At 45.6% G+C, this 27,599-nt stretch overlaps 1 protein-coding gene across 1 annotated transcript in view; it reads right to left on the reverse strand.

Annotated features, from left to right (window-relative positions):
- LOC138259788 (protein jagged-1b-like) overlaps positions 1-27,599 on the reverse strand; it is a 439,654-nt gene that overhangs the window by 72,641 nt on the left and 339,414 nt on the right. The window contains exon 5 of the mRNA XM_069207676.1: positions 3,532-3,592. Within this exon, the coding sequence (XP_069063777.1) occupies positions 3,532-3,592 (61 nt within the window). The remainder of the gene's footprint in view (positions 1-3,531; positions 3,593-27,599) is intronic.

The following is a 27,599-nucleotide window of genomic DNA, read 5'->3' on the forward strand; positions in this document are numbered from 1 at the left end:
TCAAAGGAGAAGGGCATATGGGTAACATTTGGGACAGAAGCTGCTCTATTGCTCAGGCAGCCAGGCTGGCACTTGGGACAAGTAAGGGAAACCACTTGTCAAACTGGTTTTCCAGGTGCATGGAGCCCCTTAGTAACCACACCTCTGTGTTGAGCTAAGGAGGTACACGCCTCAGGAGAGGGGTCTGCCATATTGTAAGTGGGCAGAATGGTGCATACTGGGGTACCAAGATGCCACACTTTGTAGATGGGATCATCAGGTGGGAGGGAATCTGGAAGTACATTGGCGACCAACATCATCCTGCCCTGATGGCATTTTCTGAGCATAAGTAGGGCATTCCTGGCACACCAAACTCAGATCTCAACTGGACTTGAAGAAGGTCTGCCCTGCTGCACTGTGGAACCAGCAAAGAGAGGCGGCACAGGTGTAGACTTCACTTGCTGGTGGCTAGCAAAGGAGAGGGATTCTGCCTGCTGTGTCCTGCTCGAGGCGAAGTTGTCTACAGAGCCCAGCCGAAGACAAGAGACCTCAAGTGTCAGTGAGCTGGCCTCCTGTTCACAGCACAGTGCTACACAGCTATGAAGCATACTGGGGAAAGTTGGTAGCCCAAAGTCTTCAACCCACTGCAAGCCACTACCAAACAGCATGAAAGACCATTACCCAATGTCCTAAGTTGCGCCCCAGTTTGCTGAGGCTAGGAGTGTTGTCGAAGTGCAGCTGGGACCCAGGAAGGATTGGCCTGTGACCACAATACTGAACAATGGGAAGTCCAGTGGCAGCTGGGCTTCTTCCCACACCGACAGGACTTCGAGGGACGCTAAACCTGTGACCAGAACCACCTCACCCCCTTCGTGGACTGAGGAGTAGACCCAGCAAGACCCCCCCATTGATTGCATCACATCCACAGCATCCTTTGAGCATCCTTCATCCCTTGCATCAGGACACTTCCAAAAGAAAGCCCTGCAAAGGATAAAAGTGTCTGGAACTGAGTGAAGGCTACTTCACATGCTGATGTAACAGTTTCTGAGGACCTGACTGGTTTCCTCCAGAATGTTTCTATCTTTCAAATAAGGGTGAATCTACATTTTCACTGAAGGCTGATTTCTTGGCCCAGACATTATGCCCTGAGGATCTTTGAAATAGTCAGAACTTCATCTGTAAAAAGAATAAGCACAGGGCCAAAGGTTTTCTTTGGTGCTGACTGCCAGTGCAGCTGAATGTCGGGTTTGCTGAACAACAAGGTTGCCTCGCTTTTATTCGTCCTTCTTCCACCATTCTTCACTTTCTGTCTCTTTATTTCATTCTTGAAGGTTCTTTTTCATCCCCACTTTCCCTCTTCATCATAGCTTCCTGTCTTTCTCTTCTTCCGTATTCCTCCCTTTTCTACCTTTCTCTGTTGCACTGGATCAAAGTCTAATGATGAAAAATAAGTTACAGTCCCCAAAGCTGGGCCTGGTGCCACCACGTGCAACCACTGGCACATACTAAGAACTGGAAAAAAGTCAAAGTGGCCTTGCTTCCAATTCTGGAAAAAATATTTTGATTCACATTACAGCACATGTTTTATATTAAAAGAAAGTAGCTCCTAAAAAATTGAAGCTGTCAACTTGACTTATTGTTATGGCAAATTATTGCTGCTTATCTATTTTGCTTTTTTATTTTAACCAAACTAATCCTATTTGAACAAATAATTACTGCATCTGATAGTATGAAATAATGTCCTTATCTGACGATCGTATGCAGCTTTTAGTTCGGACATTCAAGCTAATCATATATATGTGGGAGTGTCTGTTCTAGATACCTAGGGCCATATTTATACTCTGTTTGCGCCGGATTTGCGTCGTTTTTTTTTACGCAAATCCGACGCAAAACGAACTCCATATTTATACTCTGGCGTTAGACGCGTCTAGCGTCAAAGTTCATGGAGTTTGCGTAATTTTTTAGCGTGGACACCTTCCTTGCGTTAATGATATGCAAGGTAGACGTTCCCGTCTAAAAAATGACTCCCAGGCATGTGCGTCGTATTTATACTCCTGGGCAAAAATGATGCCCGGGAGTGGGCGGGTCAAAAAAAATGACGTCCAGCCGCGTTTGCGTCATTTTTTAACGCCTGCTCAGCGCAGGCGTTAAGGGACCTGTGGGCTCGGAAGGAGCCCAGAGGTGCCCTCCCATGCCCCCAGGGACACCCCCTGCCACCCTTGCCCACCCCAGGAGGACGCCCAAGGATGGAGGGACCCATCCCAGGGAAGTTAAGGTAAGTTCAGGTGAGTATTTTATTTTTTATTTTTGTGGCATAGGGGGGCCTGATTTGTGCCCCCCTACATGCCACTGTGCCCACTGACCATGCCCAGAGGACAAAAGTCCCCTGGGCATGGCCATTGGGCAAGGGGGCATGACTCCTGTCTTTGCTAAGACAGGAGTCATTTCAATGGGGGTTGGGAGTAAAAAAAAACGGCGCAATTCGGGTTGAGGCGAAAATTTTGCCTCAGCCTGACTTGCCCCATTTTTTGACGCCCAAGCTCCATATTCCCCTACGCCGGCGCTGCCTGGTGTAAGTCATTTTTTTTTACGCACACCAGGCAGCTCCGCCGGTTAACGCCGGCTAACGTCATTGAATAAATACGGCGCCCGCATGGCGCTTCAGAATGGCGTTAGCCGGCGTTAAATTTTTTGACGCACAACTGCGTTGGCGCAGTTGTGCGTCGAAAAGTAGAAATATGGCCCCTAGTGGTGAACTTTAAAGATATGGTAACAAGCTGCTGCTTCTGAAAGGTTGTGGTAGGTGGCTATGACTATCCTAACAGTTCTTTCAAGATGTGTTGTGGGTAGGGGTGGGCGAGATGTTCAATAGTTTACAACTGAATAGGGATCCTATGTCTTGCCTTGGATATTATTGCACCGAGGTTTTCTCCAATTATTTTTCATTTGGTAAAATCTGGCATACAATTTGAATCGAAACTCCGCAAGATTCAGAGCTATGCAATTTGGGATGCGTGATTACAAGTGGGTTCACATTGTTATTACTCATTCTCAGTTGTGAAACCTGAAAAGATGTGGGAATACCGCATCAGGAAAATAAGAAATGTAGCTATATCAGTATTTGTATACTGCACCAAGAACCGTGGGACTTATAACAAACATAAGGCCGTATCTATGATTTTACAAAAGGAGTAAGCAGGAGAGGGCTAAACTCTTGCAATGAGAAATGAAGAGCTGTGCACACCAATGACAACGGAATCAAACGAACAGGGCATCTGTTGTTCCTTATTAGGTCCAGTCTCGGATTCTCCAAATGTTTGGACTAGAGGAGAAGGTTTCATTTCCTGCTAAATGTGCTTCACCACTGACTTGGACTAATCTGTCCATTACGGTGACACCATATAGGATGCTGGGCGTACTATTACAGACAATGTATCCTTTGAGACAAAAAGTACATGGCAAGATAAACAAGCATAAAAAACAGGGTAAAGCCAGCTCTGAAGAACTCCCCACTAACCTCCGTCATCCCTCAAATACTCAATGTGCACTTACCTGCACTCACCAGGCGTCTCACAGAAACCGTGCGTCTCATGGCAGCCCTGGCGACACGTGGCTATAAGAAGAAAGTAGAAATCATTCTTAAAGGCAGCACTAAACCATTTTCACAAGAGTTATTCACATGGCGCGACAATCCTGTCCTCATGAAAATTCATATGGGTCCCTGTGATCATTCCTCACCTATGACCCATGCAGAACAGAGTGCATGACTTCAGAGTTTGGGACAATTTGTGCTTCTCAGACCGACCTGGGACAGCCCTGGGAGATACCGCCTCAGAATAAATATCGGGGTCAGGCAGGATCTTGACAAGTCACTTATGTATATCCCAGTGTTATAAATGTACATCAAATGTTTAAAGAAATGCTACCTTAACTGACTGAAAGCCTTAATTTAAAAATGTGTTTGTTCTTTCACTTTGCAGGTTCGTTTTAAGGCTTCATTCGCTAGTGAAAAGGAGTATAGTGTTATATATTCATTTTGTTGATAGTAAGGTCTGAGAGAATAAATCTTGGCAAGGGACGTGGAGATTTAGGGCCATATGTACGAACACTTTTTCCCATAGACACAGAATGGGTAAAAACCTTTGCTACATCTGGCCCTTAATGAGGTGTACCTGGAAAGTAGAATGTCCAATGTGGTAGTAACTGTCCAGGATCTGTGGGGTAAGAAATTCAGGTGGTGTTGCAAATGCAGACAATGGATCCAAAGCTGACTGATCCTTGGAAGAGAGGAAACTGATAACTTTCATGTTTAGGGTTCTGTTTATTTTACTTAATGCTGCTGTTAGAAATTAAGGCAGACTTCCCTTAGACGTCAAGGGGTACAGACCTCTCTGCTTCCCTTGGACCTTGCAAGTGTGAAGCTTCATGTTAAACACTTATTTCTTTCCTTTGGAGGAATTCTACTGAAGCCTTTACTGTGCCAACACCTTCTTGCATTTTCAAAAATTCCTTAAAATTCCATCCCAACCATTCTTATTCCTGATTTAGAATTCTGACTAGATGATTTTCAAATCATTTCATGTTCAGAAGCGAGAGCAGGGGTTTCTTTATGGAACACACATTTCTAATTTTCAGTTTCTGCATTGCTGTGGTTGTTTTTGCTTTTTATCCTAATTTGATGATACTAAACCAATTGCAATATTTCAGCTTGCCAGCTGTAATTCTGTATCTTTTCTGTATTTTTATGACTTGCATATACATTGGATTGATTACTGACTAGAAATAAATGGCTTAACTTTAATTTCTGAGTTTTGGTCCTGATTGTGTGGCCAAATGGGCTTTATAGAAATTTAAATTTTGATATTGTTGATTTTCTCCTTGTTTCCGTCAATGTAAAAAAAGGCATTCACCCCAGCCATCCTTACATGAAGACCCTCTCATTTGGTTTTGGCAGAAAAATGCCCACTTTTCCTAAAGTGGCATTTTTAAAACTGTAACTTAAAATCTGACTTCAGCATTAAATATTTTACATTGGAATTCATTTGAGGGTAAACATCATATCTCCATCTGCTACCAATCTGATTGTAGCACTTATTAAAGATAATAGGGTACCCAGTCTATGGGAGATGTTGGACTTGTCCCTTTTTGTAGGGTCATCCCCCATCTTTTTGCCTCCTTCCTCCTATTTTTTCTGACCTGTTGCTGTTGGCTTTAGGACTCTGGGCACTTTACCACTGATAACCAGTGTTAAAGTGCATATGCTCTCTGTGTAAATTGTATTGTTGATTGGCTTTCCATGATTGGCATATTTTATTTACTAGTAAGTCCCTAATTAAGTGCACTAGAGGTGCCTAGGGCCTGTAAATCAAATGCTACTAGTGGGCCTGCAGCACTGGTTGTGCCACCCATATTAGTAGCGCTGTAAACAATTACTCAAACCAGCCACTGCAGTGTCTGTGTGTGCAGTTTTAAACTGCGAATTCGACTTGGCAAGTGTAACCACTTGCTGGGCCGAAACCTTCCCTTTTTATACATGTAAGGCACCCCTAAGGTAGGTGCTAGGTAGCCCGATTGGCAGGATGCAGTGTATGTTGAAGGTGGGACATGTACTTATGTGTTTTACATGTCCTGACAGTGAAATACTGCCAAATCCGGTTTTCACTGTTACAAGGCCTATCTCTCTCATAGGTTAACATGGGGGCTGCCTTTGAATATTACTAAAGCACAAATTCACTTTGGGAGCAGATCCACATGTGGAGTTTGGGGTCTCTGAACTCACAATTTAAAAATACATGAAGTTGGTGTTTAGATTGTGTGCTTGAAAATGCCACTTTTGGAAAGTAGGCATTTTCTTGCTTAAACCATTCTGTGACTCTACTTGTTTGTGGATTCCCTGCCTAGGTCAATTTGACAGTTGGACTGTTTGCACCTCTCCTCTAGACGGTGACACAAAGGGAAATGGGGTGTAGCCTGCACATCCTGATGAGCCATCTGGGTTGAGGGGAGGAGTGGTCACTTACACCTGCAAGGGCTGTGCCTGCCCTCTTACAATGCAGTCTTCAACCCCCTGGTGTGTGTCTGGTGCCTGGCCTGGGCAAGGCAGGATCTTGAAAACAACAGAGAATACTTCAAAGGCAGAAACGGTATAAGAAGAGCACCCAAACCCCCTGAAAATCAGATTACTTCTGGAACCAAGAGGAACCTCTGCCCGGGAGAAGAGCTGGAGAAGCTGGAGAAGTACTGCCCCTTTGCCAGTGGCTGTGCTTTGCTGGGTTGGCCTGCAGTACCTGCTTCTGCCTGAGAGAGGACAAAGGCTGACTTTCGTGTGACTTCCCACTGATGAAGAATCTCCAGGTGCTTGAACTGAGCTTGCCTCCTGTTGTTGAAGTCTCAGGGACAACAAAGACTTCTCTCTGCCAGCACTTGGGATTTCTGCTGAGAGTCCTGCCTGCCAAGTGGTGCCATAATCTGTCTCTGTGACCTTGAAAGGTGCAGCTGGTAGAAAAAGACAGAAAGCCACGCAAAGACTGCCGTGCGGGGAAACTTTTGGTGCACCACCCGTCTCGCGGCTGCTAAACGACGCGCTGCCAGCTTCGCAACTAAAACTGGTGCTCCACCTGCATCGCAGCTGGGAGATTGACACAATGCGGCTGGAGTAACGACACGCAACACCCGGAGTGGCTGCTGTTAACTGTGAAAAACTGTAAACTTCGCACTTGTATAGCGCACTACTCACCTGTTAGGGTCTCAAGGCGCTGTACGCATACCACTGTGGAACCCCTTCCCTGTGAGGCATCCACTCCTGGGAACCCCCTGAGTGAAGCCAGGCATCCAAGCGATGTCATGGCCATTGTGGAGATTAAACAAGCTATTGCCCAGAGTTACAGAGTGGGACCCATTAATTAGATTAGGCACCAAGGCAAGAATTATCTGGTCCAAGGGAACTGAGCCCAAGACCCGTCAAGGCAGGAATTGAACCCTGGTCCCAGGCCAGATCTCTGCATCAGGGCCTGCTGCTCTAACCATTGTGCCACACTTCTCCATCAATGACAGAAGCCCCCACGCAGCATGGTTTCTTGACACCGGGCAACTGGTTTTCAACGTAACATCACTGGGCGTGAAAAATTAACACAAAGCCTGCCCGGACCTGAGGTGCCCGTCCGGATCAACACGTCACTCTCCTGTGGGAGAGAAGAAACAACACACGCCGAACCGACTGGAGGAGGAATGATGCGCGTTCTCACTTGCGAGTGAGAAACTGACACATCGCTGGCCTTTTCCGATGCACGCTTGCATGCAGCTTCATTTTGACGCTACCCAGGTACTTTTGTGCAATAACAGCATTCTCACTGTTTTCTAAAGAATTGAAGACTCTTTTTCTTTTTAAATTCATACTGTTTTTCTAAACGTGTGTTGTGTCATTTTGTAGAGGGTTCACTGGGTTACTGTGTGTGTTGGTACAAATACTTGACACATTGCTTCTGAAGTTAAGCCTGCCTGCTCGTGCCAAGGTACCAAGGGGGTGAGCGGGGGTTGACAGAGGGCAGTCTTCCTTTGCCCTGACTAGAGTGAGGGTCCTTGCTTGGATAGGGGGTAACCTGACTGCCAACCAAAGACCTCATTTCTAAAAGGAGAGATAGGCCTTTCAACAGTAAAAAAATACTTTAGTAGTTTTCACTGTCAGGACATGCAAAACTTTAAACACACATGTCCTACTTTTTATCAACCCTGCCCTATGAGCCTTTGGGACCTACATTACAGGTGACTTTTAAGAAATAAAAAGAAAGGCTTCGGCTTGGCAAAAGGTTTATTTTGCCAGGTCAAAAAGGGCAGCTTGAAATGTGACTACAGGCTGCAATGGCAAGACTAAATCATCTTTTGAAATACCACTTTAGTGGGTGGCACAATAAGTACTGCTGCCCACTATCAGAATTTAATTTATAAAACCTAGGTACAGTTATTACAAAATCACGAGGAACTTTTTATTGAGCAGAATATGAGATAGATAACATAAAATAGCAACCATAGGCAATACAATTTAATCACATGATGATCAACAACATTTTAACAAGTGCAATTGATATTAACAGCAGATCATACATAGTCCCTTCCTAATAGAATGATATAGGATATTAAAGTGCTATAGTTCTACATTATTAAACACATTTTTGAATATACAGAATTTGCAAAACCTTAATCAAGTGCAACCATGAGACAATACGTCTCCTGTGCTTTTTGATTCTACACCACTAAGAAGTCATCACTATTCCCTTGCAAAACTGACTCTAAACCCTTTGCTGTTAAACATCAAACAATAAATATAAAGTACTATGGTGCTATAGAATTGAACAAGAACACGTAGATTTACCGACTCATTCATGAAGAACATAAGTGGCTAATACAAGTAATTTTCCTGCTGATTCTAAACCTGTAGAAAATCGAGACCACTGCCTCTACTCCGGAGGATATAAATACCCAAGGTGCCAATGTGCTATAAATTGAGATAACAAAATCTTTGGAATTCAAGACTCAAATGAAAAAACCTAATCATGTAGATAGATTGTGCTTGCAAAACTCAAATGTTTTCTAAATTTCTAGTTTCCCAACTCATCACACCTCCTCTAAGGCTTTGGCCCTCATTATTTCAACATACTAATGTTCAAATATTTGGCATATATCGCGTTCTCCAATATTGCAATATGAAGGAGCAGGAAACCGATATAATAATGGAAATAAAATATTGCATGTTTATTGGCCAATATAATAGTGTATGATGAACCAAATAATACTAGAGTAGTTTCACACGCGATCGCGAATTGAGCACATTTACTTACTTCTTAAAATAACTTATTCCAGAATTGATAGAGTGCAGAACATGTAAAGAAAATATTCAACCTATCCTCTGTGTCTTTTAGTTGCCACCAAAAGCATAGATTAGGGATTGACTGAAGCATCTTATGCAGAATATGAGGGGTATAATATGCCAACTATCTTTACAAAAAAGACATTCTTTTAAAATGTGCAGCCTGAAGGATTTATAACCCAACTCTGAAATATATTGCCATTCCCCTGTTGTTATCTTGAAATTACTTGTTCTATAAATGTTATCCAAAAATGCAGCATTCAAAGCCAGACTAGGGTATTTGTGCAAACCCAAAACCAATTACCCACTCCAATTTGTTTTTGCTAAGGGATGGATCACCCCATGTCTCCCTTCACGCATCAGCTGATAATTTGCTGTTAAAAAGTCTGATATCTGCATAAAACTGAACAATGACAAATGCCTCTCTGTCCCATGATGTAAAATTTCCTTGACCCATGTTGTCTGTTTTTGAGCCATAAAAAAAACACTCATCCTAGTAAACCCCTCAGCCTAACAGAATTCCAACATAGACTTAAACAAAGTAAGTCCTTAGCCTTTGCAATCCTGCATCAAAGTGAACACATGGCATGCTGGGACCTGCCAGGCATTTAAAAATGCCTTGATACGACTTTCTGTTGCATGGAGCACCACTTTACTAGGGGCTTACACTACAAGGAAATTCACATGAACCAATCAGGTGTAGGCCAGTTTTCCAAGTTTTCAATGAAAAGCACAAATACTTCACCACTGGTTGGCAGCGGGAAAGTACATAAAGTCCTGAAAGATAACCAAAATTTATCCAGCAAAGGAAAACAGAGGATGGCAAAAATCTGGGGTGGCACTGAAGAATAGGCAAGGTCCAACAGGGTGCTTCAGCCTCTGGTGTGTGGGTCGTACCTGCTGCATTATTTCTATCCCTCTACACTAACTACCAAAGTGTATATTCCAACTGGTGGATCCAATCCATTAGCTGCTGCATGAGCTCTTAAGCTCTCCCCTTACATCCTTCAAAAGGTCCCACAAGGCATCTTTCAAATCCTGAGTGGGAGGTGCATCTACTCTTGCCTGTCTAAATCACATGCAGAGGCCTTGCTGTTACCAGAAATGTTTGCATTTTTCTGCATGCTTTTAGGGTTGGTCTCCATCCATGCTGTGCTTTAATGTTTGGAGGAGCTTGTGTCCGCCATACTTTCATGATGTTAGGCTCCATGGGTCGAGTATTGTGAGTATGACTACATGATCCAAAATAAATGGAGTCTGTGGATGTGGCTTGAACAGCAGGGAATCTACCACATCAGTGTTGATCTTCAGTTGGAATGATTGGGATTGTGGTCAGATTAGTTACCAGTTGAGTTTTCCTTCCTTTTAGCTAACCCTGGTTCAGCGTTCATTTAATTTAGATATTGTCTTCTGATTTGGGGTGGGATACATTGGGCCATATTTATACTTTTTGACGCACAACTGCGCCAATGCAGTTGTGCGTCAAAAGTTTTAACGCCGGCTAACGCCATTCCAAAGCGCCATGCGGGCGTCTTATTTATGGAATGACGTTAGCCGGCGGAGCTGGCTGGTGTGCGTCAAAAAAAATTACCCACACCAGGCAGCGCCGGCGTAGGGGAAAATGGAGCTTGGGCGTCAAAAAATGGGGCAAGTCGGTCTGAGGCAAGAAATCTGCCTCAACCCGATTTGCGCCATTTCTTTTTACTCCCACCCTCCATTGACATGACTCCTGTCTTAGCAAAGACAGGAGTGATGCCCCCTTGCCCAATGGCCATGCCCAGGGGACTTATGTCCCCTGGGCATGGTCATTGGGCATAGTGGCATGTAGGGGGGCACAAATCAGGCCCCCCTATGCCACAAAAAAATAACTGAAAAATATACTTACCTGCACTTACCTTAATGTCTCTGGGGTGGGTCCCTCCATCCTTGGGCGTCCTCCTGGGGTGGGCAAGGGTGGCAGGGGGTGTCCCTGGGGGCATGGGAGGGCACCTCTGGGCTCCTTCCGAGCCCACAGGTCCCTTAACGCCTGCCCTGAGCAAGCGTTAAAAAATTACGCAAACGCGGCTGGACGTCATTTTTTTGACCCGCCCACTCCTGTGCGTCATTTTTGCACGGGAGTTTAAATAAGGCGCACAGGCCTGGGAGTCATTTTTTAGACGGGAACACCTACCTTGCATATAATTAACGCAAGGTAGGTGTCCACGCTAAAAAATGACGCAAACTCCAAGAACTTTGGCGCTAGAAGCGTCTAACGCCAAAGTATAAATATGGAGTTAGCTTTGCGTCAGATTTGCGTAAAAAAAAAAGACGCAAATCCGGCGCAAACAGAGTATAAATATGCCCCATTGTTCTTTAGGCTTTTGCTGTGTGATTCCATCTTCAAGTAGCTTGTTTGTACCCAGTGCACAGACTGGTGTTACTGGTCAGCAGATCAGTTTCATTTCTTTGCAGCAGCCTCCCGTTGGTGATCTGGGCTGGTGTGGGTATCGGGAGGTAGGTGACTGGAGTTATCTGTATGTATTGTGGATGTATGCATAAGATTGACTGTAGTGCTTAGTGCTATTTGCATGATGTATGCATCTGGATGTTTTCTGATGTGCCGGATCCATTATGTCCTGGTTCCGGGTGAGTTGAGGTATTTGTGTGTGTTTTTCCTCTTAAGGTACGGATGGTGCCTGGTGTTGCCCATGGCCATGTGAGCCCTGAGGGGGCTGCATATGATGTACAGTATTTCTCTTTCCTATGCAGTACAATGTGTGCGTTGTTCTCTACATATATTGTCATGACTGTAAGCGCTTGTTTATGTGTGGGATGCAACTCACAGCTGGTGGTTGCACCCTTGCCAAGCGTGTATAGGTGTGTCTATTGAAGGGACAGAAGGAGAGTTACAGAGAAAGAGGGAGAGATGAAAAGATGGTTGCACATGATAACATCGTTTTCCAAAACATCTTTTTCAAAAAATACTTTACAAAAATATTTTTTTACAATAAGATAGTTTTTACATAACATCTTAGACTAAATTAATCACTGCATTCTATGGCACAAAAACTAAATTTAGCTTAGCAATATGTATTTGTAGTTTGACACTACACTTTCAAAAAGGTAAAAGTTATTAATTTTCACTGAGGAACATATTTGTAACTAATTTAAAACATATTATGAATATTTTGAAATGGAAAATGGACATTTAAGGGTAAACAGATAACATAAGATGGGTAATTATACATATACATAGGAATACCTATGTGTCTAGAGAGAGGAAAATGCACATTTGAACCATTCGCGAAAAAAGACTTAGGAGTTTTGGCTATACTCATCCCAAAAAAACAAACAGGCAGTAAAATAATATAAACAAGATAAAACCAAAATCATATTTATCAATCAAGTGGCGTTTGAGAGGGGAGACATTCTCCTCAACATGAAACATAACATGAAAACATACACAAAATATAAATATCGGTGTATTTTAAACTGGGGCTCTATGCTATTCAGCTGCACCGCAAGGCCTTCTTATGGTTGTTTTTATGAATGCATGTTGTTGGCTGAAAAATGTCAAATGGAAGACACAAAGACATATTGCTTTTATTTTTAAAATCATGCTTAAGACTTTCTTTTAACATTTTCACCTCACAAAATGCAATCATAAAAACAATGATAAAAGAAAGACTCACAGACATGTTGATTTTTTAATTAAAACTTTATTAAACATTTTATAGTCACTATTATTAAACATTGCATTGTGTAAATTATTGAAGTATAAAGTTGATTTAAAAAAATTGTGACTTTTGGAGAATGTGAAATATATTGAATGAATACCATCAACAGGATCCTAAAATGATTCGAGACACATTGGGACCTTGCTGGGGGCATTGACCTACAGCCACCATACTCCCCAGTGGCAGGGAAAGCCTTAGCAGCCTTGCTTTTGTGCCAGGAGGCGCGTAATTACCAGAAGCACTCCTGCAGCACAGGACACATCGGACCCTGATGGGGGATTGAACTACCGCTACCATACTCCCCAGTGGGAGTGAAAGCCGCAGCAGCCTCGATTTTGTACCAGGAGGCACACATTTGCCACTAGAACTCCCGCAGAGCAGGACACATCGGGACCCTGCCAGAGGCATTGATCTTCCGCCACCATCCTCCTCAGTGGCTGGGGAAGCCGCAGCAGCACAGGAGGTGCATATTTGCCAGCAGCACTGCACCAGCATGGGATGTGAGCAGGACGAGCCCAGGCCCATGCCTGGGCAAAGAGCAGGCCAAGAGGGGGCAGGTCTGCACCCATACATGGCCGGCTGAGACGGGACCAGGTCCCCTCTCTCTTCTAGCCCCCCGGGACAGATGTGTATCATCATGGGTAAAAGGAAAGCAAGTCCCATCAAGGAGGCCCCCGTACAGGATGGTGTGGCCCCCCAGGATGGCACGTGTTAAGTCTTCGGTTCTAACTTATCTCATGTCTTCAGCTGTCAGCGTGCTCTCTGAAGAAATAGTCACTGTAGAAAAGAACCTGACCTCTCATGTGCAGGCTCATGGTTATACCTGCACATTGAGCCCCAAAAGCATTGTCACCTCTGCCCTTGACCAGGGCTCCCACAATGTCTTATATAAAACAGGACACAAACATTGTGTCTTGTAAAAACAGCCCCCTCAGACACAAGCACTCATACACCAACCCCAGGTCTCCCTCAACCTGACCCTTTAGGTCCCTAAGAGAAAGGAGAAAAATGGGTCAAGACAGTATGAGCCATTCCTTTGTAAAGCTGAGAAACAATCGTTTAGTGGAGCAGATCAAACCGGAGCAGGCTGTCATCCCGCAAACCCTATTAGAGGGTTGTTATTTGTTGTTCATCTGATAAACAAACTCTTGGAGCCTGTTTCTTTATGCTTGGATACGATTGAGCAGTTGATTAAAGACCAACTAGTGGATACACCTCCTCTGGCACCTATATTAGGGAAGAGAACTACTAGGTCAGGTGAACTTGCTCCACTTAGGGAAGTAGTATCCATCCACGGGCCCTCAAGTTCCATTGGTGTCTTGGCCTCAGTTATAGCTCATGGACAGCGCCAGATGTCATCTAAGGAGGCTGACAGGCTTCGGAAATGGGTAGAATGTATGGAGAGACGCAAGCTAATCATCCTCAACCCATGTCTCATGAATCTTTAAACCCTGCATTGATTTCCGTTAATCAGAACAAACATTCCAATAGGTCTATGATCCGCAAGGTTGCCATTAATCTGCCCTCGGAGGCAACACCTTATGCCATGGTCTTGGGGAATGTTCCCCCTCTGCACTCTGATTCAACAGAAACCTATATGCAAATTAAGAACAAGGTAACTCGCTGGCTGGGGCCCCACACATCAATGGAGGTACATATTAGTGCTTGAATGTATTTGGACAGATGAGTGCACTGGTTTGGAAGCTCCCCTAAGTCTTTTTTTGGGAGACTGTGTGACTATTAACTTTAATAGATCTGATATAGCAGGGCAGGTTCTTGCCTCAGTAAGATCGAATATGAGAATATCAATATTAGCCTTGCCCTTGGGATTCTTTCATAGACCGGAACAAGTATCCCACAACTTAGGACCTATGCATTCTCAGCCTCTCTTGAGACACAACATGCGGTCAGCACTACCATTTAAGTTGGACACTTCCAATTGATTTTTTTCCCTGGACATGTGTGATTTACTGACCCAGCCTGACTCCGTTCTGAGTCCCTTGCATGAGAAACGTATTGTGTCAGCGGATATTATAATTAACCGGTCCTGATATCAGGCTCATTAGTTGGAAAATTGTAGTCCTTGGCTCTAAACTTAGTGACCCTGCTTGGACTACTCATGTGAAGCAATTTAGAGTGATATGTCTGCAGGAGACTTAGGTATAGTCAGTTGCCATCTGGAGGGGTATAAGTCTATTCCATCCCAGCATGTAAATCTCTTAAGGGTTAGGCATATTGAGGTCTGTTTTTTTATTTTTTTTATCGCTTGCAGTTCAAGGGGATGTGGAGATTTTCGACACAGGGTCTCCCAAAGTGTGGATATTTTTGACACAGGGTCTCCCAAATTACAAGCACTCATGCTTTTTTGGCAGGGGCTCCTAAAACTCTGATGTTAAATTTCTAAAATGCTAAAAACTCCTTGCAGGACACTAATAACTTGAATTTCCTGAATTCCTTCTTTGGCCAACTGGAGAGGTTCAAGCTGGAGGGTTCGAACACTATTCTAGTGGGAGATTTTAATTGTCACCTGTGTGAGGACCCTTCTACTATGCCTGATAAGCCTCTTAAATGTCTATCACTAGAAGGTCTCCATTTGGACCATTCCACAAAAGGGAATTTATTGAACTATATCCTTAGGAAGTACAGTTTGGTCTTCACAATGGATAAACTTGTTTACCCTTCGGTGGGGGGATCTGATTCCAACTTTGACAGGTAGAGGTTGTGCTTCAATAATGGATTTTATGTTTGCTTTGCCTTTCATCTTTTCTCAACTTTCACAGGTTAAAATTGAATGCAGTCCACATAGTGATCATAATCACAACTGTATTTTTCTCAGCTGGGGGTGAGGTTATTATGCAGAACTCAGAGGGCCCTAGGGGGGTCTGGAGGCCAACCGACCAAGGCAGAAGACTTAGATGGTCTCAGGTATCCCTTGATCATCTCAGACATAATCTTTCCCTCAAATGTACTCAGGAGATTGCAGTCTTTTCAAATGGTTCTTCAAGTTCTCAAACGATCTTAGAGGCCTTTTCCCATATTGCATGTGCAGTCTCTGAGTCTCTTAGCTGTCCAGTGGGTCTGAGAGCCTCTGTTGGTCCGAAATGTTTTGACAAAGGGTGCTCACATGCCCTGAGAGAATAAAATAGGGCCTTAAAGTGACTCCTAGGGATGTCTCTTTGGTGGCAATCTTTTGCCTCAATTATAAAATCGAAGTGAATTGTATAAAAATGAGATTAGGAACGTTGCATGGGAAAATCTGCAAGACCCTGGGCCTCATAATGGAGGGCCTGATTTAGCGAACAACGAGAAAGTTCAGCCACATGAAGGGGGCTCCCATCCTGTCTTCACCCTGGCTGAAGTTAAAAAAAGTTATTCTGGGCCTATTTAAAAATAAAGCACCAGGACCTGATGGGATCCCTCCTGATTTGTATCTGAGTGATGTCAAAACCTGGGCCCCAGTTTTAACAAGTGTTTCGAATGCTGCTGTGAAGGAATGTCCCCCCACCTCTTGGGCTTCTACAGTCATTGTCCCAGTATTTAAAAAAGGAGACCGGGATAGTCCACTATGCAATAGGCCTATTTCCCTGCTTGACTCTGTCATTAAAGTCTTGTAGGGGTTGCTGGATAGATTATGAGACTGGCATCAGGAGCACAACATACTATTTGATCTCCAAGATGGTTTTAGACCTAGAAGATTTACCATTGACCAATGACTGAATCTTTATCAATTTTTGAATAAATACACAGTGGATTGAAAGGGATCTATACAGTGGCTTGAAAGGGATTTAGCCTTGTTAATCTGGACAAACTTTGGAGGATCGTCTTGGATATGGGGTTGACCAGAATATAGTTTACTTTTTGAGGGACCTTCACGCCCATGCAGAGGCTTCAGCTAAATATACTGCTGATTGCCACTGTACAGACGTCAGGCAGGGGTGTATTATGGCCCCCTTTCCCATAACCATAATAAACTTTATTTCGATTGCTAAGATCATGAAAGTACAACACAGATAAGTGATACACATACAAATACTTAAAATCACGTTAAGACTAAAAATACAGCATAACAAAATCTCATTGCAGTCAAGCCTTTTTCAATAGTATTGTGACCACAAAAGAACAGTAGACACGAACACTGAAGGAAACCTGCTGTGGAACAACCTTGCATTATCATAGGTTACCCACGATAGGTATTACATACATCCTGTTATTAATGTGTGAGGAGGGAGTATACCTAACAATAAACACTATAAAAGCCACAAAGAACAAGTGCTACCTACATTGAGTTTCTTCTAAATAAGGAGCTCAAATTGGTACATTACAAACAATTGATAGAGTTAACTGGTGAATTCACAATCCCCTTGTCGTTTAAATCATTTCCTAGGTGTAGGAAAGTACCATCTTGCCTGGCATGTTACCCCCATTTTTCACTGTATATATGTTGTTTTAGTTGTATGTGTCACTGGGACCCTGGTAACCCAGGGCCCCAGTGCTCATAAGTGTGCCTGAATGTGTTACCTGTGTAGTGACTAACTGTCTCACTGAGGCTCTGCTAATCAGAACCTCAGTGGTTATGCTCTCTCATTTCTTTCCAAATTGTCACTGACAGGCTAGTGACCATTTTTAACAATTTACATTGGCTTACTGGAACACCCTTATAATTCCCTAGTATATGGTACTGAGGTACCCAGGGTATTGGGGTTCCAGGAGATCCCTATGGGCTGCAGCATTTCTTTTGCCACCCATAGGGAGCTCTGACAATTCTTACACAGGCCTGCCACTGCAGCCTGAGTGAAATAACGTCCACGTTATTTCACAGCCATTTTACACTGCACTTAAGTAACTTATAAGTCACCTATATGTCTAACCTTTACCTGGTAAAGGTTAGGTGCAAAGTTACTTAGTGTGAGGGCACCCTGGCACTAGCCAAGGTGCCCCCACATTGTTCAGAGCCAATTCACTGAACTTTGTGAGTGCGGGGACACCATTACACGCGTGCACTACATATAGGTCACTACCTATATGTAGCTTCACCATGGTAACTCCGAATATGGCCATGTAACATGTCTATGATCATGGAATTGCCCCCTCTATGCCATCCTGGCATTGTTGGTACAATTCCATGATCCCAGTGGTCTGTAGCACAGACCCTGGTACTGCCATACTGCCCTTCCTGGGGTTTCTCTGCAGCTGCTGCTGCTGCCAACCCCTCAGACAGGCAGCTGCCCTCCTGGGGTCCAGCCAGGCCTGGCCCAGGATGGCAGAACAAAGAACTTCCTCTGAGAGAGGGTGTGACACCCTCTCCCTTTGGAAAATGGTGTGAAGGCAGGGGAGGAGTAGCCTCCCCCAGCCTCTGGAAATGCTTTGTTGGGCACAGATGTGCCCAATTCTGCATAAGCCAGTCTACACCGGTTCAGGGACCCCTTAGCCCCTGCTCTGGCGCGAAACTGGACAAAGGAAAGGGGAGTGACCACTCCCCTGACCTGCACCTCCCCTGGGAGGTGTCCAGAGCTCCTCCAGTGTGCTCCAGACCTCTGCCATCTTGTAAACAGAGGTGCTGCTGGCACACTGGACTGCTCTGAGTGGCCAGTGCCACCAGGTGACGTCAGAGACTCCTTGTGATAGGCTCCTTCAGGTGTTAGTAGCCTTTCCTCTCTCCTAGGTAGCCAAACCCTCTTTTCTGGCTATTTAGGGTCTCTGTCTCTGGGGAAACTTCAGATAACGAATGCATGAGCTCAGCCGAGTTCCTCTGCATCTCCCTCTTCACCTTCTGATAAGGAATCGACCGCTGACCGCGCTGGAAGCCTGCAAACCTGCAACATAGTAGCAAAGACGACTACTGCAACTCTGTAACGCTGATCCTGCCGCCTTCTCGACTGTTTTCCTGCTTGTGCATGCTGTGGGGGTAGTCTGCCTCCTCTCTGCACCAGAAGCTCCGAAGAAATCTCCTGTGGGTCGACGGAATCTTCCCCCTGCAACCGCAGGCACCAAAAAGCTGCATTACCGGTCCCTTGGGTCTCCTCTCAGCACGACGAGCGAGGTCCCTCGAATCCAGCGACACCGTCCAAGTGACTCCCACAGTCCAGTGACTCTTCAGCCCAAGTTTGGTGGAGGTAAGTCCTTGCCTCACCTCGCTGGGCTGCATTGCTGGGAACTGCGACTTTGCAAGCTTCTCCGGCCCCTGTGCACTTCCGGCGGAAATCCTGTGTGCACAGCCAAGCCTGGGTCCACGGCACTCTAACCTGCATTGGACGACTTTCTAAGTTGGTCTCCGGCGACGTGGGACTCCTTTGTGCAACTTCGGCGAGCACCGTTTCACGCATCCTCGTAGTGCCTGTTTCTGGCACTTCTCCGGGTGCTACCTGCTTCAGTGAGGGCTCTTTGTCTTGCTCGACGTCCCCTCTCTCTGCAGGTCCAATTTGCGACCTTCTGGTCCCTCCTGGGCCCCAGCAGCGTCCAAAAACGCCAAACGCACGATTTGCGTGTAGCAAGGCTTGTTGGCGTCCATCCGGCGGGAAAACACTTCTGCACGACTCTCCAAGGAGTGGGGGATCCATCCTCCAAAGGGGAAGTCTCTAGCCCTTGTCGTTCCTGCAGTATTCACAGCTCTTCAGCCTAGTAAGAGCTTCTTTGCACCAACCGCTGGCATTTCTTGGGCATCTGCCCAGCTACGAGCTGCTTGTGACTTTTGGACTTGGTCCCCTTGTTCCACAGGTACCCTCAGACAGGAATCCATCGTTGTTGCATTGCTGATTTGTGTTTTCCTTGCATTCTCCCTCTAACACGACTATTTTGTCCTTAGGGGAACTTTAGTGCACTTTGCACTCACTTTTCAGGGTCTTGGGGAGGGTTATTTTTCTAACTCTCACTATTTTCTAATAGTCCCAGCGACCCTCTACAAGGTCACATAGGTTTGGGGTCCATTCGTGGTTCGCATTCCACTTCTAGAGTATATGGTTTGTGTTACCCCTATCCCTATGTTTCCCCATTGCATCCTATTGTAACTATACATTGTTTGCACTGTTTTCTAAGACTATACTGCATATTTTTGCTATTGTGTATATATATCTTGTGTATATTTCCTATCCTCTCACTGAGGGTACACTCTAAGATACTTTGGCATATTGTCATAAAAATAAAGTACCTTTATTTTTAGTATAACTGTGTATTGTGTTTTCTTATGATATTGTGCATATGACACTAAGTGGTACTGTAGTAGCTTCACACGTCTCCTAGTTCAGCCTGAGCTGCTTTGCTAAGCTACCATTATCTATCAGCCTAAGCTGCTAGACACCCTATACACTAATAAGGGATAACTGGGCCTGGTGCAAGGTGCAAGTACCCCTTGGTACTCACTACAAGCCAGTCCTGCCTCCTACATTGGTTGTGCAGCGGTGGGATAAGTGCTTTGAGACTACTTACCACTCTTGTCATTGTACTTTTCATAAGAGAAAAATATACAAAACAAGGTCAGTGTATATACACATAGCCAAAAAGTTTTGCATTTCCTCTTTTCACTCTTTTCTAAGTGCTGAAAAGTACTTCTAAACTTTCAAAAAGTTCTTAAAAGTTTAAAAAGTTTTTTCTGTCTTTCCAAAAAGTTCTGAAAACTTTTTTCTCTTTGTCTATCACTTTAACTCTCTCTAAAAAATGTCTGGCACAGGCCAAAAAGTTGAACTGTCCAAACTTGCATATGATCACCTTAGCTGGAAAGGAGCAAGGAGTCTCTGCATAGAGAGAGGTTTGACTGTAGGGAAGAATCCTTCCTTAGAACTGTTAATTAATATGCTTAGAGTACAGGATAAGGCCATAAGTGCCCAATCTGTAGAAAAAGTAGCTAATGGTTCTCAATCTGATCCAGGGACTCCCCCAGGAAAAGGTTCAGGAAAGAAACTTCTCAGCCTGCCCATTACTAGACAGTCTAGCATTGTTGGTACAGAGGTTGAATCACATCATACTGATGATGTGCTCTCACATTATACTGGTAGCCAAGCTGTTAGGGTGCCCTCTGTAAGGGACAGGTCTCCTTCTGTTCATTCCCATCATACCTCTGTATCTAGAAATGTCCCTCCCACCCACCCTGATGACAGATTGTTAGAAAGGGAGCTCAATAGATTGAGAGTGGAGCAAACCAGACTGAAGCTCAAGAAGCAACAGCTGGATTTGGATAGACAGTCTTTAGAAATAGAGAGGGAAAGACAGAAGATGGGTTTAGATACCCATGGTGGCAGCAGCAGTATTCCCCATAGTCATCCTGCAAAAGAGCATGATTCCAGGAATCTGCATAAGATAGTTCCCCCTTACAAGGAGGGGGATGACATTAACAAGTGGTTTGCTGCACTTGAGAGGGCCTGTGCTGTACAGGATGTCCCTCAAAAGCAGTGGGCTGCTATCCTATGGCTATCATTTACTGGAAAAGGTAGGGATAGGCTCCTTACTGTAAAAGAAAATGATGCTAACAATTTCCAAGTTCTTAAGAATGCACTCCTGGATGGTTATGGCTTAACCACTGAACAGTACAGGATAAAGTTCAGAGATACCAAAAAGGAGTCTTCACAAGACTGGGTTGATTTCATTGACCAGGCAGTGAAGGCCTTGGAGGGGTGGTTACATGGCAGTAAAGTTACTGATTATGACAGCCTGTATAACTTGATCCTGAGAGAGCATATTCTTAATAATTGTGTGTCTGATTTGTTGCACCAGTACTTGGTGGACTCTGATCTGACCTCTCCCCAAGAATTGGGAAAGAAGGCAGACAAATGGGTCAGAACAAGAGTGAACAGAAAAGTTCATACAGGGGGTGACAAAGATGGCAACAAAAAGAAGGATGGTAAGTCTTCTGACAAGGGTGGGGACAAATCTAAAAATGAGTCTTCATCAGGCCCACAAAAACACTCTGGTGGGGGTGGTGGGCCCAAATCCTCCTTTAATCAGAACAAGGAAAAGAAACCATGGTGCTATTTATGTAAGATAAAAGGCCATTGGACAACAGATCCCAGTTGTCCAAAGAAAGGCACCACAGCTCCTACCACTACAACCCCTACTGCTACACCTAGTGTCCCTACTAATAGCAGTGGTGGTGGGAGCAAACCTACTAATAGCCAATCCAAGGGAGTAGCTGGGCTCACTTTTGGTAATTTAGTTGGGGTTGGTCTGATTAGGGAGACCACAGAGGCTACTTTAGTCTCTGAAGGGGCTATTGACTTAGCCACTTTGGTTGCTTGCCCCCATAACTTGGAGAAGTACAAGCAACTAACCCTAATAAATGGTGTTGAGGTCCAGGCCTACAGGGACACAGGTGCCAGTGTCACAATGGTGATTGAGAAACTGGTGCACCCTGAACAACACATACTTGGACACCAGTACCAAGTAACCGATGCTCACAACATAACACAAAGCCACCCCATGGCTGTTGTAAATCTCAACTGGGGGGGGGGTATCTGGTCCAAAGAAAGTTGTGGTAGCTTCAGATTTACCTGTAGACTGTCTATTAGGGAACGATTTGGAGACATCAGCTTGGTCAGATGTGGAGTTGGAGGCCCATGCAGCAATGCTGGGCATCCCAGGGCATATTTTTGCTTTGACAAGGGCTCAGGCCAAAAAGCAAAAAGGACAGGGAAGCTTGGATCCTGGAACAATGGACCAAGTGCTCCCTAAAGCTAGGGCTAGTAGAAGCAAACCACTTCCTACTATCCCTCCCTCTACAGTGGATTCTACTTCTGAGGAAGAAGAATTCCCTCCCTGTGCAGAACCTACACCAGAGGAGCTGGAAGCAGACACTGCTGAGCTTTTGGGTGAAGGGGGGCCTGCCAGAGAGGAGCTGAGTGTGGCACAGCAAACCTGTCCCACATTAGAGGGTCTCAGACAGCAAGCTGTCAAACAGGCTAATGGGGATGTCAGTGACTCACACAGAGTTTACTGGGAGGACAACCTCTTGTACACTGAGCATAGGGATCCTAAACCTGGAGCTGCCAGGAGATTAGTGATTCCTCAGGAGTACAGAAAGTTCCTCCTAACACTGGCACATGACATTCCCTTAGCTGGGCACCTGGGTCAAATGAAAACTTGGGACAGATTGGTACCATTGTTTCATTGGCCTAGGATGTCTGAGGACACAAAATAATTTTGTAAGTCCTGTGAAACCTGTCAAGCCAGTGGCAAGACAGGTGGCACTCCAAAGGCACCCCTTATCCCACTGCCTGTGGTTGGGGTTCCCTTTGAAAGGGTAGGGGTTGACATAGTTGGCCCCCTTGACCCTCCTACTGCTTCAGGCAATAGGTTTATCTTAGTGGTAGTGGACCATGCCACAAGATATCCTGAAGCTATTCCTTTAAGGACCACTACAGCTCCTGCAGTGGCAAAGGCCCTCCTGGGAATATTTTCCAGGGTGGGCTTCCCAAAGGAAGTAGTATCAGACAGGGGAAGCAATTTCATGTCTGCATACTTAAAGGCCATGTGGAAGGAGTGTGGTGTAACTTACAAGTTCACAACACCCTATCATCCACAAACAAATGGACTGGTGGAGAGATTTAATAAAACTCTCAAAGGCATGATTATGGGACTCCCTGAAAAACTCCGCAGGAGATGGGATATCCTTCTACCATGCCTCCTTTTTGCCTACAGGGAGGTACCCCAGAAAGGAGTGGGCTTCAGCCCCTTTGAACTTCTTTTTGGACACCCTGTTAGGGGTCCACTCACACTTGTAAAGGAGGGTTGGGAACAACCTTTAAAAGCTCCTAAGCAGGATATTGTGGATTATGTACTTGGCCTCAGATCAAGGATGGCTGAGTACATGAAAAAGGCCAGTAAAAACCTTCAGGCCAGCCAAGAGCTCCAGAAGCAATGGCATGATCAGAAGGCTGTTTTGGTTCAGTACCAACCAGGGCAGAAAGTGTGGGTCTTGGAGCCTGTGGCCCCAAGAGCACTCCAAGATAAATGGAGTGGACCCCACACAATTGTTGAAAAGAAGGGTGAAGTCACCTACTTGGTTGACTTAGGCACTGCCAGGAGTCCCCTTAGGGTGCTCCATGTCAACCGCCTGAAACCCTACTATGACAGGGCTGATCTCACCCTGCTCATGGCAACAGATGAGGGACAGGAAGAAGACAGTGATCCTCTACCTGATCTCTTCTCTTCCACAGAACAAGATGCTCTTGTGGAAGGTGTAGTTTTGGCTGATTGTCTTACTGCTGAGCAGAAAGATAATTGCATAAATCTCCTAGGACAATTTTCAGAACTCTTCTCCATTGTGCCAGGCACCACTTCTTGGTGTGAGCACACTATAGATACTGGAGACAGTTTACCTGTCAAAAGTAAGATCTATAGGCAGCCTGACCATGTCAGGGACTGCATAAAGCAAGAAGTTCAGAAGATGTTGGAACTAGGAGTGGTTGAGCACTCTGACAGTCCATGGGCTTCTCCTGTGGTACTGGTACCAAAACCCAATTCTAAAGATGGAAAGAAAGAAATGCGGTTTTGTGTAGACTATAGAGGTCTCAACTTGGTAACCAAAACTGATGCTCACCCTATACCCAGGGCAGATGAGCTCATAGATACACTGGCATCTGCCAAGTATCTAAGCACTTTTGATTTGACTGCAGGGTATTGGCAGATCAAAATGTCAGAAGATGCTAAACCTAAGACTGCATTTTCTACCATTGGAGGACATTACCAGTTTACTGTAATGCCTTTTGGTTTGAAAAATGCACCTGCCACTTTTCAGAGGTTGGTGAACACAGTCCTGCAAGGGCTGGAGGCTTTCAGTGCAGCATATTTGGATGATATAGCTGTCTTTAGCTCCAGCTGGGATGATCACCTGGTCCACCTTTGGAAAGTTTTGGAGGCCCTGCAAAAGGCAGGCCTCACTATCAAGGCTTCAAAGTGCCAGATAGGGCAGGGTAAGGTGGTTTATCTGGGACACCTTGTTGGTGGGGAACAGATTGCACCACTTCAGGGGAAAATCCAAACTATTATTGATTGGGTTCCCCCTACCACTCAGACTCAGGTGAGAGCCTTCCTAGGCCTCACTGGGTATTACAGGAGGTTCATTAAGAACTATGGCTCCATTGCAGCCCCTCTTAATGACCTCACATCCAAGAAAATGCCTAAAAAGGTATTATGGACAGCAAACTGTCAGAAAGCTTTTGAGGAGCTGAAGCAGGCCATGTGCTCTGCACCTGTCCTGAAAAGCCCTTGTTACTCTAAAAAATTCTATGTCCAAACTGATGCATCTGAATTAGGAGTAGGGGCAGTCCTATCACAACTTAATTCTGAGGGCCAGGATCAACCTGTTGCTTTTATTAGTAGAAGGTTGACCCCTAGAGAAAAGCGTTGGTCTGCCATTGAGAGGGAGGCCTTTGCTGTGGTCTGGGCTCTGAAGAAGTTGAGGCCATACCTGTTTGGCACTCACTTCATTGTTCAGACAGACCACAAACCTCTACTTTGGCTAAAACAAATGAAAGGTGAAAATCCTAAATTGTTGAGGTGGTCCATATCCCTACAGGGAATGGACTATACAGTGGAACATAGACCTGGGAGTAGCCACTCCAATGCAGATGGACTCTCCAGATATTTCCACTTAGACAATGAAGACTCATCAGGTAATGGCTAGTCTTATTGTCCTTCGTTTGGGGGGGGGGTTGTGTAGGAAAGTACCATCTTGCCTGGCATGTTACCCCCATTTTTCACTGTATATATGTTGTTTTAGTTGTATGTGTCACTGGGACCCTGGTAACCCAGGGCCCCAGTGCTCATAAGTGTGCCTGAATGTGTTACCTGTGTAGTGACTAACTGTCTCACTGAGGCTCTGCTAATCAGAACCTCAGTGGTTATGCTCTCTCATTTCTTTCCAAATTGTCACTGACAGGCTAGTGACCATTTTTAACAATTTACATTGGCTTACTGGAACACCCTTATAATTCCCTAGTATATGGTACTGAGGTACCCAGGGTATTGGGGTTCCAGGAGATCCCTATGGGCTGCAGCATTTCTTTTGCCACCCATAGGGAGCTCTGACAATTCTTACACAGGCCTGCCACTGCAGCCTGAGTGAAATAACGTCCACGTTATTTCACAGCCATTTTACACTGCACTTAAGTAACTTATAAGTCACCTATATGTCTAACCTTTACCTGGTAAAGGTTAGGTGCAAAGTTACTTAGTGTGAGGGCACCCTGGCACTAGCCAAGGTGCCCCCACATTGTTCAGAGCCAATTCACTGAACTTTGTGAGTGCGGGGACACCATTACACGCGTGCACTACATATAGGTCACTACCTATATGTAGCTTCACCATGGTAACTCCGAATATGGCCATGTAACATGTCTATGATCATGGAATTGCCCCCTCTATGCCATCCTGGCATTGTTGGTACAATTCCATGATCCCAGTGGTCTGTAGCACAGACCCTGGTACTGCCATACTGCCCTTCCTGGGGTTTCTCTGCAGCTGCTGCTGCTGCCAACCCCTCAGACAGGCAGCTGCCCTCCTGGGGTCCAGCCAGGCCTGGCCCAGGATGGCAGAACAAAGAACTTCCTCTGAGAGAGGGTGTGACACCCTCTCCCTTTGGAAAATGGTGTGAAGGCAGGGGAGGAGTAGCCTCCCCCAGCCTCTGGAAATGCTTTGTTGGGCACAGATGTGCCCAATTCTGCATAAGCCAGTCTACACCGGTTCAGGGACCCCTTAGCCCCTGCTCTGGCGCGAAACTGGACAAAGGAAAGGGGAGTGACCACTCCCCTGACCTGCACCTCCCCTGGGAGGTGTCCAGAGCTCCTCCAGTGTGCTCCAGACCTCTGCCATCTTGGAAACAGAGGTGCTGCTGGCACACTGGACTGCTCTGAGTGGCCAGTGCCACCAGGTGACGTCAGAGACTCCTTGTGAAAGGCTCCTTCAGGTGTTAGTAGCCTTTCCTCTCTCCTAGGTAGCCAAACCCTCTTTTCTGGCTATTTAGGGTCTCTGTCTCTGGGGAAACTTCAGATAACGAATGCATGAGCTCAGCCGAGTTCCTCTGCATCTCCCTCTTCACCTTCTGATAAGGAATCGACCGCTGACCGCGCTGGAAGCCTGCAAACCTGCAACATAGTAGCAAAGACGACTACTGCAACTCTGTAACGCTGATCCTGCCGCCTTCTCGACTGTTTTCCTGCTTGTGCATGCTGTGGGGGTAGTCTGCCTCCTCTCTGCACCAGAAGCTCCGAAGAAATCTCCCGTGGGTCGACAGAATCTTCCCCCTGCAACCGCAGGCACCAAAAAGCTGCATTACCGGTCCCTTGGGTCTCCTCTCAGCACGACGAGCGAGGTCCCTCGAATCCAGCGACACCGTCCAAGTGACTCCCACAGTCCAGTGACTCTTCAGCCCAAGTTTGGTGGAGGTAAGTCCTTGCCTCACCTCGCTGGGCTGCATTGCTGGGAACCGCGACTTTGCAAGCTTCTCCGGCCCCTGTGCACTTCCGGCGGAAATCCTGTGTGCACAGCCAAGCCTGGGTCCACGGCACTCTAACCTGCATTGCACGACTTTCTAAGTTGGTCTCCGGCGACGTGGGACTCCTTTGTGCAACTTCGGCGAGCACCGTTTCACGCATCCTCGTAGTGCCTGTTTCTGGCACTTCTCCGGGTGCTACCTGCTTCAGTGAGGGCTCTTTGTCTTGCTCGACGTCCCCTCTCTCTGCAGGTCCAATTTGCGACCTTCTGGTCCCTCCTGGGCCCCAGCAGCGTCCAAAAACGTCAAACGCACGATTTGCGTGTAGCAAGGCTTGTTGGCGTCCATCCGGCGGGAAAACACTTCTGCACGACTCTCCAAGGCGTGGGGGATCCATCCTCCAAAGGGGAAGTCTCTAGCCCTTGTCGTTCCTGCAGTATTCACAGCTCTTCAGCCTAGTAAGAGCTTCTTTGCACCAACCACTGGCATTTCTTGGGCATCTGCCCAGCTACGAGCTGCTTGTGACTTTTGGACTTGGTCCCCTTGTTCCACAGGTACCCTCAGACAGGAATCCATCGTTGTTGCATTGCTGATTTGTGTTTTCCTTGCATTCTCCCTCTAACAC

Source organism: Pleurodeles waltl, chromosome 9 (genome assembly GCF_031143425.1).
Source record: "Pleurodeles waltl isolate 20211129_DDA chromosome 9, aPleWal1.hap1.20221129, whole genome shotgun sequence".
NCBI classification, from domain to species: Eukaryota; Metazoa; Chordata; class Amphibia; order Caudata; family Salamandridae; genus Pleurodeles; species Pleurodeles waltl.